The sequence below is a fragment of the Athene cunicularia genome, assembly GCF_003259725.1.
Source record: "Athene cunicularia isolate RWA chromosome 5 unlocalized genomic scaffold, athCun1 chr5_part1, whole genome shotgun sequence".
Taxonomy (NCBI): domain Eukaryota; kingdom Metazoa; phylum Chordata; class Aves; order Strigiformes; family Strigidae; genus Athene; species Athene cunicularia.
The window spans coordinates 42,575,856-42,594,921 of NW_020799101.1; the positions used below are offsets into that span (position 1 = coordinate 42,575,856).

A 19,066-nucleotide genomic window follows, 5' to 3' on the forward strand; every position below is an offset into this window, starting at 1 on the left:
CTTCAAATATATAAGTCAATATATGCAAAGGCAGCTAATCCAGAACAAACGGTGCAACAGCTTTATGAGGCATACCTAAAGTCCTATACCTATGAGGTATACCTATCACCTGCGTCATAATAAACTGCTTTTATTCCTTCTGGAGGGAAAGCTAGATAGATTAAAATTAGCAGAAGGGACATTCTACATGTCCAGTCAGCTGTCCCCTTTCTAAAGCACTGGCTCCGAGTTCAGAGACTGGGTTACTGCCACTGCAACACCAACATGCTTTTCACAAGTCTGCTCTTCAGAGCTGCTTATGCAGAGCACTCTAAAAACAGCACTCTGTAAGCAGCCTGGACATGATGAGGCTAACACCCTACCTAATCACTGGACTTCATTGGGGAGAAAGCTCCCACAGCACGTAGATCCTGGCAGGGCTACAAGCCTAGCGACAGCAGCTAGAGATGTGAGCAACCTCACACAACGCACATGCCTTATTTGATACCATTTCCCTGCAATGTCTACGGTGTCCTGATAACATGCACACACAAATAATCAAACTCAACATCCCTGTCAAAAGTCTTAGCACCTACACTCTACACGTGCCACCCTCTTTCCCAACCTTTCAGGGTCTATCCACTGACATAGCAGAATCAGAGGCACAAGGGAAGATGACCAGTATATGTGGCACAGCCCAGCAGGTTCTGTTAGAAAGGAGTCTCCAGGTATTCTCCAGCCATATTTCTCTTCTCACCTTTGGAAAGATTGGCAATTGCCTGCGAGGAGCATCGACTTAGAAGGACCACCCTCTTTAAAAAAAAGAAAAAAATAAAAATAAAAAAATGCAGAAAGTAGCCAGCAGCTGTGCTGAAGAAAACCAAAATGTATACCAACCAGAGGACACCAGAGGGGTGTGGAAGCAGAAGCAGGGCACACGTTGTCATCACTTGGTGTGAATCTGCCAGGAATTTCTATGTTTGGCTTGGGAACAGCACTTTGAGGAATCTATACTTCTCACCTCTACACCCCATCTGATCCTTAAAATAAATACCTGAAGAGCCTTGCTCTACCAAATACCTGGCACCTCAGATGAGAACTGGTGTGTGTTACTTTAGTAAAATACAAACCAACAGTTGCCTGAGCCACAGGATGGCCAGTTATCTGGCTAAACAGACCCCCTACAGGACTCACAGCCCTGCGATTTTACCTGAACAGCCTGTAACTCCACCCCAGGAAGCAACAGGAGTTGTTGCTGCTTCTTTAGGAGCAACTCCTTCACCAGAAGGGCTGCCTAGGACGACCAGTAGTTATGGGAAGTGGGGAGCAGGATGACAAAGACAGTCTAGTCCATTAATCACACTCCCCAGCACCCTCTCTGAGGCTGCGCTGAGTTGCATGGTCTCAGCTAAGAAAGCCTTTCCAGCAGAGCCTTCCAAGCCTGCCAAGACCAAACTCAGCCCCTGCATTATCTCACACTGAGGCACACAAGTCACACAGTAGGGCCACATTCAGATCCAGTGGACATAATTCAGTTAACAGTAACTGCTAAAAGCCTGATTGTCCTACAGAGCAATGAACAGGTGGATATAAATATATATAGTAGGCAAAAACCCAAAACAGGGTAACGTGCAATCTCATGAGATCCAGATGGACCATCTCTGAGAATAACAATACCTATACTGAAACCAGAGTACTATACACTCATTCCAGACTGAGCCTCAAGGCCCAAGTTACAGATATGAATGCATTTGGTACTGCTATAATCGTCAGTAAAGTGTCCCATCTGTGACACTGGTAGTGTAACCTTCTGTCCCCTAGAAAAACATTTGTGTGTGCCTTGCAAGTAAGTCATGCTGGACTCTATCAAGTCTTAGGTGCCACATTCATAGCTTTTGGCTCCCAAACTCCCAGAAGAGCACACACTATTTGTTCTCAGTAAGCCCAAAGTGTAAGGTAGCCCAATATCCTACCACACTAAACGCTGAAGCTGGGAACAATTCTGTTACAGAAGATAAACATAATCCATGGACTAATAGAAGCAGCTCTGTCACAAGGAACTGTTAGCCACCAAATGTCGAAGTTTCCAACAGAGAAGCATGCAAAGAGAGAACAGAAATGCATATTGCTTGCATCTCCTTTTGAAACATTTCAGTAGATCATGCTTGACTCCTGAGTCCTTTCTGGTGCTTACAGCACCCTCTTCCTCTCCCACACCCCTCATTTTTGCTACCCGGATAGGTAACAGGCTAACACTAGGCTCTGTGGAAGCAATTGCTCCACTATCTCTGTCTAGACAATATGAAATTGTCACAAATGACATCTAAAGTACAATTAGCAGAGAAACTGCAATTTCCACTCTCCTCCCCCGCTCACCAGGAAAAAAAATTAAAAGAAAAAAATAAAATAAAATCACACATTATCATCCTCCAGGTTGTCAGTCAATACCGCAATGATGAATATTAACTTTGCTCACCCTGAGAGATGCTTCTGGCCCAGCTTGCTAAAAGGAGGGGTTTTGTAGTTTTTTTGTTGGTTTATTTTTTTTTATTAAAACTACTACAAGAAGATATAAATTGCCTCTGCTCAGCAGCATTGACATCTTGGCAGACTCCTTTTCTGTCAGACATCAGTAGCTATGGAACTGCCACTCTACACTCGCTCAGTCACCTCAGGTCTGCAAACGGCAGCAATTGCTAGTGGAGGGAGAAAAGGAAGCGAGGTCCAAGTTACAGGACACCTTTAGACAAGGGAGAGAGAGAGAAAGTGCACGCACACAAGACACTAGAAGCAGAAAAGGGAAGTTTCTCAGGAATGAAGCAGCTGAATGCCAAAAGCTGCAGTTTGAGGGGAAAATAGTCATGAAGCAACCTCCTCACAGCACATCAGCCATTGGACTATACCCACACTCCCCACGGGGGCGAGGATCACCACCAAAGCCTCTTGGGACGGAGTGATTCATCTCCGCAGGCTTTGAGAAGATACTTAAATGCAGCAAATTTAACTTCTCAGGAACAGTTTCTAAGAATATGCAATTCCTACACCACATTCTAGATTTGCTGTCACAGCACACGCGTTACTGAGTAGCGCTACTCCAAGCGACAGAGGGAAGGGCTTTCCTCCCCATCCAAAAGGGAGGCACTAACAAACAGCACTGAGGCTTAGTTTCCTTAAAATCAAAAGGGTGTTCAGTCAGCTGCCATCCTCCTAAGCTGCTGCTACATACCAAAAACCAGAGCAAACCAGTAAAATGAAGCACTCTAAGGACAGCAAGCACATCTACCCATCCCACAGTCCTAGCCTTCAGCTACGAAGAGAGCTTAAGAGCAATTCATAGTTATCCTTTGAAGCAGAAATATATTGACAACTCTGGCAGCTTCTGTGAGTTCCCTCCTCTGGTTTTATATCCTCCCTGGAACGGCTTTTATATTCCCTACCTCTCATTTAGAGGTGAAATTACCACAGTACTTCCTATTACATCCCCTTTTCAGTCCTCCAATTTACAGCCAGCAGTCAGTTCTCCTGAGCACTCGCCCCAATGGATGTGCTCCTGTGGTTCCTCATGTGAATGTAAGGAATAGAAACAGCTTAACAGTAGATTCCCTTCAGTCATCTTCCTCTTACAGCATGGCAATGTTTAACCTAAATCAATTAAGAAAGCTGAAGCATGAAGATAGCTGAATGTTCTCCAGCTGCCCAATAACACTGCTACCCTCCCTCAAATCCTAAACTCAACTATTGACTGTTACCGAAGTCAATTAATTCCTGGAGATAAATTATTGCCTTGATAAAACACTAGAAAACTATTCTAAACAAAAATCTCAACCAATCCAATCTACTGCCTTGGGTTTTTTCAACTCTTCCCTTTCCTCAGAAGAATAGGGAAAAATTATTTCAGATATCTCTGTATTGTGCTGCCTACTTTCAAAGAGCAAATGGAAATCACGTAAGCAGAAACCATCAAGCATTTTGTTCCATGGCTTATTTTCCATAAAAGTTTTGTAGTTCTTGTCAAACAGAAAAACACTATTGCTATCACCAGTTTCATATTCAAGCTGAAAATAAAAAAGCAATCAGTATGCAGTTCTAAAGACTGCCTGAAAAACGATTTCTAAAATTAAGTCCTTAACATAATCTGCTCTGATACCTCTAAACTAACATTTCTAGATTGTTTAAGCTTTCACATGGTTATGGTTAAACATATTTAGCCTGGCATCGACTGAATCAAGATAGGTCAGAAGCAGATCATTAGAAAAAAAAGAAACAGTCAAACAATCAAACTCAAGACAGTTCTAATTATCTACAAGAGATAAATACCTGAGAATTTCTTATTGATGAAAACATCAACACCCACTTCTGCAGTTCTCTCTTTTTTTTTTTTAGTTATTCCACAAAATTAACATCCTGTGCAAGAAAATTTCCTTTAGGGGAAGCAAAGATGCAATATGTGACTGCAGATATGTTCCAAATGTGGCCTTTGGAGAACACTTTGGCCTATTTGTGAGAAAGAACTTGTGCTAACTCTGAAGGGCAACGAGGGACACGGAAGACATCCTTTCCAGCTGGAGGTACGGAGTTGTCAAAGAACCAGGTTTGATATAGGACTGAAATTATCACAAAAAACATTCACCCCCCTTCACTGATTACGGGCAAGAATCCTGTAGAAAACAACAATTTCTTGGTCAGAAAACAGACAGAACATCAGGTCTTCAGCCAGGATGGGAAGGAGTACATTTGGGAAGGCGTGCAGGGAAACGGAGCACGGTTACACAAAACAAAGAACTTAAGAGTTCAAACAGCAGAGACAAGCACTGGGATTTGAGTTCTCCTAATCACAAGGCAGGGAGCAGAGTTTCAAGAAGAACATGGTTAACCCTCTGACGTCTACCTGCTTGAGTTTAACTAGAAAGTAATACCACATGATGAATTGTGCTATTACTGCACCTCTGCTCTTGGACTAGGAACTTTAACTTCCATTTACAAGCTGATGCCACAGGAGCCACACAGCACCTTTGGAGCTCATCATAGGGAAGGTCAGTGGTTCTGAGGAAGATGACAGATTTTTTTTTAAAGTGGACCCAAGGTCACACTGTTAATCTATTACTTCACCTGCTGACAAAGGCCATGCATCAGAACAAAAGATGAGTGAGCATTATGCAGAGGTCCTCATCATACAGCACCAGGGGGAATGATTAATGTGTTATTTCAACAGGCAAGAGGAAGCAAACATCCATGACAGACATTAAAAGGGTCAAGAGCAGCTGTGGCAGCATTGATTAGTTTGGCAGTAACTCCAACATGAAAAAGAATGATGAAGGACCTTGTGCTTTCATTCTGCAGGGGCAAAACTTTAGGGGCAGGGAGGGGAGAAGAAATTTAAATCAGCTCAAGCTACTGCATGTGCTATTTTGTTCTACAGTGGCAGTTTTATACCAGTCCTCAGAATGGAGCAGGCACCTCAGCCAAGCTGAAGACAGACATTACATTCTTCCACCTAGACCTTTAACAACATGCAACTGTATCAGAAACTCAGCTAGAGGGGATCAGTTCCTAGTCATCATGGTTATGATAACAGGCTTGAAAGTAGGGCCAGAACATAGCCAACACACTGAACTCCCTCAGCCTGCAGACAGTTTTACTCTCCTGTGGGCTCTTCTACCTACCTTCATATATATAATGTCTGCTTCAAATTCTCCTTGTTCTGGGAGTTCCCAACACCACAGATTGTGTGGACAGCAGAAATCTCTGCTTACCCACGCACGCAGATCTGCGTCAGCTTCTGGGATAATTACACAGGGCTCCTGCTTCTCCATAGGGAATTGAAGAGGAGGTGTCTTTCCTGAGGGGGTAGAAGCTGTGCCGTTATCTCCATAGGCTTCTAAGGCTATGAAAACAGGGGTCCCACCACACATCAATCACTTCCTTTAAAATGCTCTCATTCAGGCTGGAGTAATGAAGAGAGTCAGGTCAACAGATGACTGGCGGGGTAGTTCAGCCACTTACCCCTGCCTTCCCACTTCAGGAAGAGGGGGGAAGTATTTGATACTAATGCATTTCAAGCAGAAAAATGAGTCAGTTTCCTGGCAGATAATGAACCCTGTTTATTCACAGCCTTCAGTTCCAGCAGGTGCTTTCTCAAGAAGAGCAAGGGAGGGGGTCGGTTACATCATCACACAAACAGCCATTTGGCACAATCAGTTAAATATGTATGTGGAAGATGTTTAAAATGCATGTTAGCTATTCAACAGACCAGAACATCTCAACTGGTGAAATCTAGAGTCATCACTATTTTGGTTACAGTTGTATTACTGAGTCAGATCACAGGTCCCTCTCTCTCCTCTTGCTCCAGGCCCAGAGAGCAGATGCATGCTGCTCTACTGCAAGTTCTCTAGCCCAGATTCTGTAATAAGGAGTGAATAATTGGACGAGGGTACTTTGTCCTCAGGCACACGGTGCCATGTGCATTTATAAAGAGCGTTAAGAATGAGTGCACGTATGCAATGTATGTGACTGCACAATGATTAAGGGCTTGTATTAGCATAAAAACCAGGCACACTATACCGCCGACATCTCCAGTGCCTTCCCACACTCAAGAAAGCTACACAGCTTTTAGTTGAGCAAGAAGGTCTGAGGGCTTGCCCGTAACTTGTTTCTTGGCAAAAGGAAAAAAACAAAACAAAACATAGAGATTGTTTTAACATTACATATAAGAAGCCAAACAAGTTCTAGGAATCACAGCTAGACAGTGTAAGCATGTCAAAGACCACCACTAATCATAAGTTGAACATCATCCCCCAGACAGATAACTACAAGCACAGGAACTCGATGCACATAATTAAAAATGGGAATAGAAGGGACTGTTCTAGGTCAAGGGAGTTTGTCTGGACATGCTGTCCACCCTGCAGCAGCTGGATCAGGAGGCGGCAGGGAAACCATGTGCAGACAGCCCAGGAGCCAGCCAGTCTAACAAAGGACAGCTTTCAAGAGAGGGAAGCTGTTCACACTTTCTCTCTGCCTGTAGGAAAGCTGAGAACTGGTATGTTTTATGGCGTCCACAAATAGCTATCTCTTTGAAGTCAGCTGTCTTTCAACTTCTAAGCAATTTGTGTTTAAGATCTTTGGTGTATGGTCATCTCATATGGGCCTTCTTCAGAAAACAAAACAAAAAACACCAGAAAGCCACCCCAAAAACCAAAACCACCACCGAATTCTAAATGTCGTTACTCCTCAGTAGAAACAAAAACCCAAGCCAGTTTGGAAGCATGTACCTCTTCCATTCTCATTAAGAAACATCACTGGAATCCAATTTCAACAAGCTCCCTTGCTGCCATGCTGGAGCAGGTAGGGAAACAGGTCTCTTTCCTGGAGATTGAAGAACAAGTTTACCTACTTCCTTCATAGGTGAACTCCTCATTGCTAGGCCTGTACTACTAAAAAAAGAGGTGGGAGAAGGGCGGTGGTTCAGCTGTGGAAACTGAGAAAGCAGTTATTTCTATACCTGCTTAATTTGCAAGTCGAGCTGCTTCAAGAGTAATGTGGGGAAAAGAATCTCTTTTTGTGTGTTACAGTCATTGCTGTATATTTAAATTCAGGCCAAGAAAAAGAAAAGAAGGCTTAAGCCTCTCTGCAAGTTTGGCGAAGACTGCACATGCTCAGCTCTCCAAAGTACTTGGGGAAGCTCAGCAGCAGGGAGTGACCTCTATTAGTCACTGCAAGAGAGAAAGCACAAGGCATCATTTTTTCCCCCCACCAACTCTCAGTAATGAAGTAAAAGAGCTCTAGCAACCTTACAGTATTCTTAAATCAGAAAACCAGTAATGGCAGGGGGAGGAACATTCATGCAAGAAAAGAGGCACCTCTTTCACTTGTTCTTCTACATAACAACTAGCAGCACATTCAAGAGCTCAAACTTGTACCATGTCAGTAAAACCAAGTCTTTCCTGCCCACACAGAGACAGCAGGCTCCGTCTGGAAAAAAAAAACCACAAAGCTGGAAGAGTGGCAGCAATAACCTCAGAGCTCACATAGACATCAAGTGGCCATTTAGGTAACATGGCAGCCTCTCCTACAGTTCAGGCTGTGGTTAAGTTCTCATGATAAAACTAATTTGTATTTTCCATTTTTAGAAAAGGCCAAACAAACAAACAATACTTGCCAAGTTTGTCCACAGCCTGCACATCTCACCCATAAACACAGCTAATTATCATGTCAAAATGTTCATGTCACCTTCAGATTATACTTTACTTTATGTTCGACACTGACAAATTAGGTCTTTGTTCATTCCTATGTGTCCAGGTTAACATTTCCAGAAATTATTCCTTCACCCCACAGGTCTGGCCTTCCCTCCTCAAGCACCTTTTCCGAACCCCAAACCTGAATCTCTTGTCTCTGCTTGCAAATACCTTCATAGCTCCTATTTACCCCACTATTCCTCACTACTGAGATATTACTTGTCTCTGTCACTATTATTTTCAAAAACTGTAACAAGCATCTTTGGAATTATTTCTTGCCAAGCCTGAAAACAGCACAGCATAACCTTTTCCAAGACTATCACATTACACATGGAGGCTACAAGGTTTGCCAGAAAAATCCTTCTTTCCACAGCACAGAGAAGGTCTACACACTGTAAGTTTAAATAAAATATTGAGCCCAAACTACAAATGCCAGGACATCAGTCTAGAAAAGTTTCTACAAGTAATGGGCCTGCACATAAGGAGTGGTGAGAAGTTATACTGGAGATCCATTTAGATTTGGCACTGGCCACACTCCCACTGATGTGCAGTCTGAGCAGCCAGCACTGTACTGCTGCCTCTCTTCTCCGCAGCTCAGAGGTGTGCCATCCTCCTGCTCAAGTCCTCCCTTTTTCAGAGAACTTATCACTGCCACAATAGATATTAAATATCTGAATAAGCAAGCCACAACTGCTGTAAGCAATTAGAGAAAAAATAGTCACAATGCGGGTTTTGTGAAAGAATGACCAAACCAAGTCAGAATACACTAGGTATGTGTTCTGTTTCACCACAGACACATTTTGGAGCTTTAGGTAAGGTGATTCCCTCCTGCTTTAGTGCCACACACCTCACCCCCCCAAGAAAAAGTAAAGGGAGTAGCACTGCTCTCTTATTTTGATGCTAAATTTCAGAACTGTCACCTAGTAGGCAACTCTGTACCCAGGACAGGGGTCAAGGAAGTGTTTTGGTTGTTTTGGTTTTAAGGATAGAATATGAGTGACATGTAGTTTTTTCATTCAGTGCTTTCCACAGTGAGAAAGCTACCAGAAGCCAATCTATGCAGAGATCTGAACAGCCGGGTCATTTCAATCCAAAACTGGAGCAGCACATCAGCAGCTCAGGCTCCAGCACGAACTCAAGAACAAGCTGTAAAAGTGACTCACCATTGCTGGGCAGGAATGGGGCTGTTCCTACCCTGTCAGTCTGCTTTAACCACAGCCTGATCCCAGTTGGATCCCAGCTGAACACCATATCTATTCAGAACTAGAAGAGGCATTCCCTCATGACCATGAGTAAGCCATGCCTATTTCCATCAGGGAAAAAAAAAAAAAAAAAAAAAAAAAAAAAAAAAAAAAAAAAAAAAAAATCAATCCCAAATATATCCACAGCCTCTTTATGGAAAAGCCCCCAAATTTAGGTATTAGGCCAAGGCATACTTGAACAAGAAGATATATAGCCCCGTGGAAAAGGCAAACACCCAGACTCCAGTCAACATCTACCAAGCATTCCTCCAGAAAACAAGACCCATATTCTGAAAATCTGCTGAGGATGGATGAGCAACCATTTAAATGCAAACACAAACCTTTGAGAAGGCAGACTGGAAAGAAAGGTCTGCTCCAGGCTTGGCAGGCAATGAGCAAGAAGCCTGCAAAGACGAATTCTGCAAAGTTGGCGAATTCTGCAAAGTTGGCAAGGTCTTTTACAGCTCTAATTCAAGGGCATTTGCATATCAGAAAGACAAAACATCTACCTCACCTCAGATCCACATCTCTCCTTTTCAAAGCCTGACAAAAGCCAAGAGGACAAGCTCCTCTGTCGCTTGCATTCTCACTGAGAGCCATTTCTCCTCTGGATCCCCATTCACACGTTTCCGCAGACACTGAAGACCTTGCAAACGTATGGTAACTAAGGAGATAAGATTCAGTTTAGGACTGGTGGGGTCCTCAAGCTACAGGAATACTCTTAATACAGGAACTCAAGAAACTTTTTGGTTCTGCAAGGAGATAGGGAAAGCCAGGAACAGAAGCAACATTACCCCCTTGTGGCAGCAAAGCAATATGAAAATAAACTCTGAGCAATTCAAAGGGGAACAGACGAGGTGCTTCCTTTCATACCTGTTTTAAGTACAGAGAGCTAAGTGCTGCCAGAATGGCCATCAAGACCGAAGAGAGTCATGATATGAGCTGGAGTCACCGTACTGCCCCGGCAAGTGAGAACAATGCCACTGCTTGCACCCTGCTGTGCCTGGTGTTACGTCAGGCTTCTTCTACTCGTTTGATGAGCAGGACACAAAGGTCCACATTCGGCTAACAGGTGAAACCACAGATAGAGCATTTAAACCTTTCTAAGGGAAACACAACACAGTCAAACTCACTTGCAACGTTTACTTCTGACACCTGGATCACATTCACGATCCTATATATACAGAGAGTGAGCGAGCTTTCTCACCCAGACAAAGCACAACACTATCTTAGTTCAGGAAAAGACTGGGTTCACATCACGTAGCAAGAATGCAAGCAGGAGGGACCACAGACCTCAGACAAAAGTTGACAAAATGAAAGACAGAAATTTGACCCTGGACCCTGTTACAGGGAATCTAGCCCGTGTGTCACTTGCGTTCAGAGCATCCAACAGACTAAAACACATCAAAAAGCAATGCCTTTGGCAAGCTGTGCAACTTTAGCAGGTCAATTATTTGCACAGTGCTGCGGACTCTGCACTTTTATACACCCACAAACAAAATAAAGGAGTTTATACAAGCATATCCAGACAATACAAACTCCCCCACCTACATACACTTCTTCCTATCTGGGTGCATGGCAAAACCATCACCCAGGACACTTCAAAGGACTTGCCAGATTTTCAAATAATTTCAATAGGCTGTCTTGTCTGCCAAACTAAATAGGTGAAGCAAGGTGAAAATATTATGCATTCATAAGACACAGGCACAGAAGTTACTCATACCACAGCCTACAGAACTTGACCTCTGGAATGAGTGCAATGGAGTGGTTAGAGAAGTTTAACATAATTGCCAGACAAAGCTTCTTCATGGAAGCATAAGGATAATAAGCATTTCCTCATAAAACACAGGTTTCATGCAAACCTGCCTGGCAATAGGACAGGGCTCTTTCATTTGCAGTAATTCATTCAAATGTCTAGTCAAAATAGACAGGTAAACACTATCAGAATTGCCCCCAGTGTATTATGAGCAGCCTAATCTTGAATGGGTAGAAGACAAGTATCCCTTTGTGTACTCTTCCCCCTTTTAAAGGAGAAGGTTTGAAATATGTCCACAGGGACACAAGTGGCACTACTTGCTCCTTGCATCCATTCTAGAAAGACTGCAGCCTGGAGTGCCATGCCAGAGCTCAGAGACAACACTAGATTTAAAACCAAAGGATTTTCTTTTTTGTGAAAAACACACTAGTTTTGTTGTGTCATACTAAAATAGCCAGAAAGGCAGCATTTGAAGATCTGGATCAGTTTTATTAGCCAGCATTGCACTGTACCTAACATTTCAGTTCATCAGTTAATGAATTTCAGTGGAGACCACTGCTAGGATTCTACGTATCATTTTCTTAAGAAGGTGGCACTAGCTCCTCTCAAACAAGCAGCTGGCTATAAGAATCCTCTTTCCCTCCCTGTTCAACTTTTCATTATCAACCTGAATTAGACCACATGGCAACAATGGCTTAAAGTCAGGCTTAAATGACAGGATCTTTTCCCTCACTAAGATTACAGTATTAACACAATGCTTCCTCAACCCGTTTTTTAATTAACAGGAAGTTATAGAAAAATCAAACTAGCTATCATCTGTTGCTCAGTTATCATTCCTTCATCCAGATCTTGCCAATAGTTTCTAGCACCAATTTTATGCAGCACATTTCACACGACAACTTCAGAGATTTCAGAGGCTCTTTTCACTTTGATGTCAGACGTGACGCAAAGATAGATCCACAGTGGAAAAAACCCTACATTTGAATGAGATCAGCCTGGAGAACCTCAGAAAAGCTGAAGCTCAGTCTCACCAACTTCTGCTTAAGGTAGACCATAAACCTTCCCCAGTTTCATACCTCACCAACACAGCTTCAAGAAGCACACAGCTCAGTGCCTGTGCTGTTTTCAGGCCAAGCTGAATGTGGCAGGACTGTTGTACTGCCAAGGCTCCCAGTGACATGTTCTTCCTAACAGAGGTGCCAGAGCTGTTAGTCAGGAATAGCATCATTACATGCTTATTAATGCCTTCATGATTAGCCCAAGGTAATTAGCCCAGCACCATCAGAAAGAGCAGAATTCTCTCCTTACCCTGATGACATAGCTGTGTCAACAGAATTCAAAGAACAGCCTTCATTAAACTACCTATTAACTTAATTGACCCTCAGTGGCAGTGTCTTCCCAGCAAGCTACTTCTCAGCCAGGCAAGACAGGTCAAAGAATGCGTCCTGCCCATGGACATGGAATGAGAATATACACACAGTTTCCAGACACAATTTTTATCTTAAGTTTTTCAGCTGGCCTTTGAATACGAGCTCAATTGCCCAATGAGGACATCTAATGGAGAGACAAAGAAGAACAGAAGACAGGCTACAAGCAACTACATGGGTGTCCAACACTAAGAACTAACCTGAGGTCCACAGGCACAAAATTACATTGATTTGAAGTGGGTATGCAGTTATCACTTGTACCCTCGGGCTTGAAGGCTCACCCTCCTTCTTCTATTTCCCCAGCACCTTCAGCATTACATTGTTCACATCTCGTGACCATTGGCCACCATCTTTGCACGCTTCTGCAGCTGCAAAGGTTATCAGACATTTTGGACTCCGCTTTGCAGTAGTGGTTCCAGCACTTCCCATTGTGGGAGTACACCTCAGGTCTGGGAGACAAGGCCGCTAGATGTGAGGATGTTCATTCTCTGCCAAAATTACGTAAGTGGGCACTTGCTGACTTGTTATTGATCTATAAACAACCAATTTGAGAAGGGAAGAAGATGACACATGCAGGATATAGCTATCTCACATGCAGAGATCCTTTTAAGGGGAAAGATTTCATAAAGCTCCCAAGTCTACCCAATGTGTTTAACGTGAAAGGAAATAAATTTTTATTTCAAGGAAATTGCCATGAGCATTTAATACCAGACTGCTCACTGATTCCAGCTTCCTTCCCTCAGTACCCTAGAATTACCTTGACTTCAGTTAGAAGGGAAGCAGAAAACCCTAACAACAGAAGCAGGAGACTGGGAAAACAAGAGTTCCTATGAGCTCCTCAGCAACCTCTGCCAAAAGGGTTTCACTGAAGTTTTCGTCTTCTAGGAATTCCTCTGGAAATAAAGTCACACATCAAACTACACACTATAAATTAACATCTCGGCAAAAAGCACCTGTTTGCACAGACGACCAGGTAGGCAACTAACGCTGCACAGATGCTACAGCCACTGGGCAGGCAGCAGCAACCACCATAGGCAACAGGCAAAGTGACCCAGAGATTTAGTCACAGGACTCCCAGCTGTTAGGCAGCAACTCATCCCGCTCCCGCATGCTGAGATGGACTGAGTTACATGCCTCAGGGCATTTTTAAATTCTGCAGCTCCCAGGGAAAAGATCACATCTCCAGATCCCATCACACCTCATGGTTCAATTATGTGCAAATCGCTTGATCAATAAAAAGGTTACTCGCCCCTGTTATGTCTGACACTACAGTGACTTGACTTGGCCCATGGAACAAAGCTACACGGTGGAGATGATATGAGCATGTACAGTTATTTCAAAAGAAAGATAATGCAAGACTTAAAGTGCCATTTTAAAGCTAAATTTGTCAGCTCCTTCTCACCTCTCTGCCCTTTAATAGGGGACTAGAGGATATCTGATTTAAATTAAAGGCAGGTAAATTGAGGCCCAAGAAAGAAGTAGTTACCATGTAATCAGCTTGAGACTCTCATTATGGCAGGCTATAAAGAAAACTGGGGCAAGGACTTAGAAGCAGATGAATAATTTCATGACCACCACCGCTTATTTTCTATGCAACTACAGCAACAAAAAAAGCAGCCACTGTTCCAGCCCGAGTATAATCAGCTTATCTGCAGGAAGAAGAAAAGAATTCCCTTTCCTCAGGCACTCCTGTGTACAAAGCCTCCTCAGTCAGTTACATCTGCATCTAACCTGAAAACTTTGCTTTCCTATGGCACAAAGCATCCATTTCTGAGAAAGAGCAAGACTGGACCTTTCTTCTGACAAGAGCACAAGTCTCTTGACAGAGAGGATGCCAAACTGAAACCCAGTAGGGAAACCCTATCCAAAGTACCAATGTAGCTGAATCATCTATACAAGGCAGTGGAGACACTGTCACACAAAGCACAGGTCCTTCCTGGTGCTAGTTTGATTTGGCTTATTCTGTTCCTTGTAACACATCTGAAGTATAAAAAAGAAAAAAAAAAATCGTTCCAAAAAAGAACTACCTCCTTAAAAAAAAAAAAAAAAGAGTACAGCAGAGCCTAGACTTTTCAGTGATCAGCATACCCCCAACCAGCTTACCCTAGATTCAAGGTCAACGGGAGCCCCTTTCAAAACTTACGTTTTTATCAAAGGCAAGCAAACTGCATGGGTTTGGCCAAACGCTCACAAGTATGGTATATGCCCAAACCACTGACACAGAGCTTTTACTTTTTTTTCCCCCCCCTTTTGCCCTGTATGGCAACACTAAGGAAATGATTGTTAACCCTTCCAACTTAACAACTACAACCTCAACAAGACACAGCACTCAAGAAAGCAATTCTCACTAACTCTGTCCAACTTTCCATGCCTACCCTGGGCAGATTCTCTGTGTGCAGGACACGTGTGGTACAGGGCACAAAAGACAGCATAGCTCATCCCGTGTTCCCAGCTTCTGTAATGTCTAGGAAACACCAGGAGCACAGTTCACCCCAGAGATCTGCTTCCAGAGTCCATCCTTTTGCCTGTCTATACTATCATCCTCCCTTCTTATTGATAGGCCTGGTCTCTGTCCTTACAATCTCCAGAACCTATCTGCAGCATGACAATGGCAGCTATAAAAGACATCACTGCAATGTCTCTATTTTCATCTACATAAATGGCACACGACCACATGAGAAAAGGTTTTTAACTCTGAAAATACTGAGAAAGTCAGACTAGCTGGGAAAGGTTTAAGAAAAAATAGAGGAGGAAGGCCGAGCATTTATCTTACCTCCTGAGTGAATCCTCCTCTGAGCTTTCCTCAGGCATTTCCTGGTTTAAGGCCTCCTGTGATACATTCCCAGGTCTGCTTGAAGCCGACTGGCTGTAAACTCTTTCCCAGTGCCCCGTCTCCTGGTTAAAGACCACTCCCACGGTCCTCTCCTCCTGCGGGGTGGAAGAGCTGCCCAGCTGCAGCCTGCTAGAGGCAGGAGCTCTGCCCTCGGTTCTCTCTGCAGGCTGCACCTGGCTGGTATTTGGAGGCACACCCTCAAACGTGCTTTGGACCTGCCCTGGTGTGTAGCTAGGCGTGCTTCTTTCCCAGCGCAGCGTGTCATTGTTAAAGGTCAGCAGGTTATGACAAGCGCGACAGCGGTTCAGGTGACCCCGGGACAAATTGGAATTGTTTTCACTGCTGTGTGGAGTCTGCTGATGGGAGGGACCCGGCCGATCAGGCTCAATGTTGTTGTTGAGCATTTCTTGAGCCTGTTGCGACTGGCTGGGCTCCCCACCAATCCCCTGATCTAACTCCTGAAGCCGGTCATATTCCAGGAAGAATCGCCTCAAATCACACTGGAGCTCATTACGGATGCTGGCCGGATTGCTCGGGCCAGCATTACTACCACTGTCCACCTCAGACCCTGGGGCCAGAAAGCCCCTCCCTTCTGTTGCAGAGGTATAGACCGATGCCTGGGAACCTCCCTCCTGCTGCCTCAGCACCGACAGCAAGCTGACGGAGGAGGCACTGGTCCTAGGGGGAGGCATGGCTTCCAGCTCTGACCGAGAGCTCATGTTCAGCACTGTCCTGGACCAGTCAGACCCGCCTAAGCTCGAAGCCATCTCTCTCGCAGACTGTTGGTAGCGGGACTGGTGGCCCGCTAAGGGCCCGCTGAGGGACCGCCGCGTGGGGCCCAGGCTAAGGTTGCGCAGGGTGTTGCCAGCAGTGCTGCTCTGAACCGTGCTGAAAGCAGAGGGCCTGTTAAGTATCCCCTGCTCCTCCTGCGCTACGGATGCCTGCTCTGGGGGTTGATAAGGCTCTGTCTGCACAGAGGAGAAGGAAGTGCCAGTGGCCCCCGAAGACGTGGAGGGTGCGTTTTCCTGGTGTGGGAAGAGAGAAGAAGGAAGTCTTGCACTAGAGCATCGGCTGCAAAGGCACAACATCCCCAGGTGCTGGCAGCACTCTGCTGTGGGATAGCTGACACGCTCCCGGAGCCTGTTATAGACAGATGCCCTTGTGTTCTCACTGGCTGGAGGCAGAGGTGGTGGTGGTGGAGGCGGTGGAGGGGATGGGGTAGCAGAGTCTTGAACACTGTTTTGCTCTCCCACCTGTATGCCGGAGGAGCGGGAGGACAACATATGCAGGAAGTTGTGGAGGAGGGGCGTGCGCCTCACAGGCTGAGACGGAAGGATAGCACGCTGGCGATAATGTGGCATCTCGGTGCTGTCCACGGAGATTTCTACTTCCTCATCGCTCTGCAGAGGGAAGTGATCAGAGGTCAGCCACCTCACAGCAAAATCCCGTACCTCCAGATAAACAGCAGAAAGTCAGCTACCACCCCAGACAGATGAAAGGTTGCGGGAAGTCCCTTCCTAGAGGCCTTGACTCGCAGGAAACCAGCTGAGAGAATTTCAAAGTTCATTTTGTGGATCCAGACAACCTCTTCCTACAGTCTGCTGAGCTTTGACAATACACTGTTCATACGAACAGAAGCATCAGCATCTGAGGGTCAGCAGCTGTGGGGAGCATTGTTAATACCTCGCATAGCTTCAAATCCAGCAGAATGTCACAACAGAACTGAAAGAGCAAGGCCACTGGGACATCTGTCCCATCACTAATGAGACAGTGAGGGCAAAACAAACACACATCGGAGAGCTCTAATAGCCCTGCACATAACACGGGAACATTCTTGGGACCAATTAAGGAGAGACAAAACCCGGCTTAGGACTTCAGGTTTTCAGAAAAGCACAAGGCTGCTCAGGAACAGACTAGGGTCAATGTATGTAGAGCATCTTGTAATTAGCCAGTCAATACAGGTACTGACATGCCCCTTACCTGCTGGTTAGAAGGGTTAACGATTGCTGTGAGCAAGTAGTGTCCCAAGGGATCAAACCGTACCAGCCTAAAACAAAAGCAGAGCCAGCATATCAATCATCAGCTCACATCCCACACTGACACAGGAAGTTGGACACAGCAGGGAAGAAAACTACACATGAAATATTTGCAGTAAGAACATTGCTACATTACCACCATCATCTTCTGAAGGATGTCAAAAAGTTTATGCATTAAGAAGAAAACATACTTATCTAGCTGAAGACTGCAGCTATTTTATAGTCCACAACAACACTATAAAGAAGTTAAAAGCTGGAAGCAAGTACTGTTGTATCAACTGAAATAGCCAGAAAATATTAAGGAGTATGTACGTATATATTACAAATTGGAATTTGTTACAAAGGGATAGACTTCAATAACTGTCTTATTTTAAATTGCTCAAAAGGAGGCATCAAGTTTCCAGCAATGCAGTTTCCTCTATAACCACACCAAAGTAATAGCTCAGTACTCTCTTCCAGCAGCTTCTGGGTTCTCTCATCCTTATGGCTGACAAGTTTAATTACTGAGCTTGAAAATGAACATGAAGTAGATTCTGGGCATTTATTGGGCACACGTCGATTCCAAATATGAACCACCAAGCTGATGTATTATTTCCAATTGCTTTTTTTCCTGCCCACAGAACTGGTTTTCTACCATCTGAGTCAAGGAGCTGCAAGCAACACTTCTCTCCGCTGCCTCAAGGCAGAGGGTGAAGCATCCCAAAGGAACACCCCACATTCCCCAAATCTGATCATTTTTCACATACAAATGTTCTCTTCACCCAGAAGCAGGAACTCACCTGACCCGCTCCATTTCACTAGCCGTTTTCACCACTGCAAAAGGCTCCCGACGACTCCAGTCCCAGAAATGTATCTCATTGGCAGTAGCAATCAGCAAGAGCTGAGCCGTAGGATGAAAAGCAAGCGATGCAATGGCATTGTTGCTATCTGTGAACCAGCTCTCGCTTCCACCCTGAACAAGGAGTCAAGAATCACAAGCAATTTATCACAAAATCCGAGATCATTAGGTTTCCATGCACATGCCACCTCTCCAAGACTCTGTTTACAACATGGAAGTGACACACTTTCTTGGCAACAACAGCAGCTGCTCTTATGTGAGGTCACATGACATGTCTAGAACATCACACTGCTTGCAACAATGACCACAGATGTATTTTTGCAGGTAAGAGTCTTTCAAGCAGCCTGTAAAAATGTTGCATTTCAAAAGACCATGTAAGTATGTTTTGTCTCTGTGCCAAACACCAGACTAGGTAGAACTGGCAGAGCAGCAGCTTCTCTAACGAAGAATCCAGATATGCTCAGTGGAAAGAAAAATGGCACATCTTTCACATAAGCTAAACAGGCACCTTGCACAAAGTTCTGCAGAATTATCTGTACCACTCTAATCCAATAAACAGGCACAGCTAAGGAGCATGACCTACCTGGCAGGACTGAATGAAAAATCTGTCACCTCCTCTCTAGACAGAAGAGGATGGGGCTATGATCTGTTCTATGCTTTTAGAGACAGGTCCCAGCAAAGCTTCCAAACAGCTCTCTTACCAGGCAACATTTGGGAAACAAACT

The 19,066-nt window shown here is 44.4% G+C and overlaps 1 protein-coding gene across 2 annotated transcripts in view; it reads right to left on the minus strand.

The window, feature by feature from the left end:
* AMBRA1 (autophagy and beclin 1 regulator 1) overlaps positions 1–19,066 on the minus strand; it is a 135,159-nt gene that overhangs the window by 106,284 nt on the left and 9,809 nt on the right. For both annotated transcript variants that reach the window (XM_026849788.1, XM_026849787.1), the window contains exons 5-7: positions 18,283–18,455; positions 17,448–17,514; positions 15,408–16,867 (exon numbers count right to left, since the gene is read on the minus strand). In XM_026849788.1, the coding sequence (XP_026705589.1) occupies positions 15,408–16,867; positions 17,448–17,514; positions 18,283–18,455 (1,700 nt within the window). The remainder of the gene's footprint in view (positions 1–15,407; positions 16,868–17,447; positions 17,515–18,282; positions 18,456–19,066) is intronic.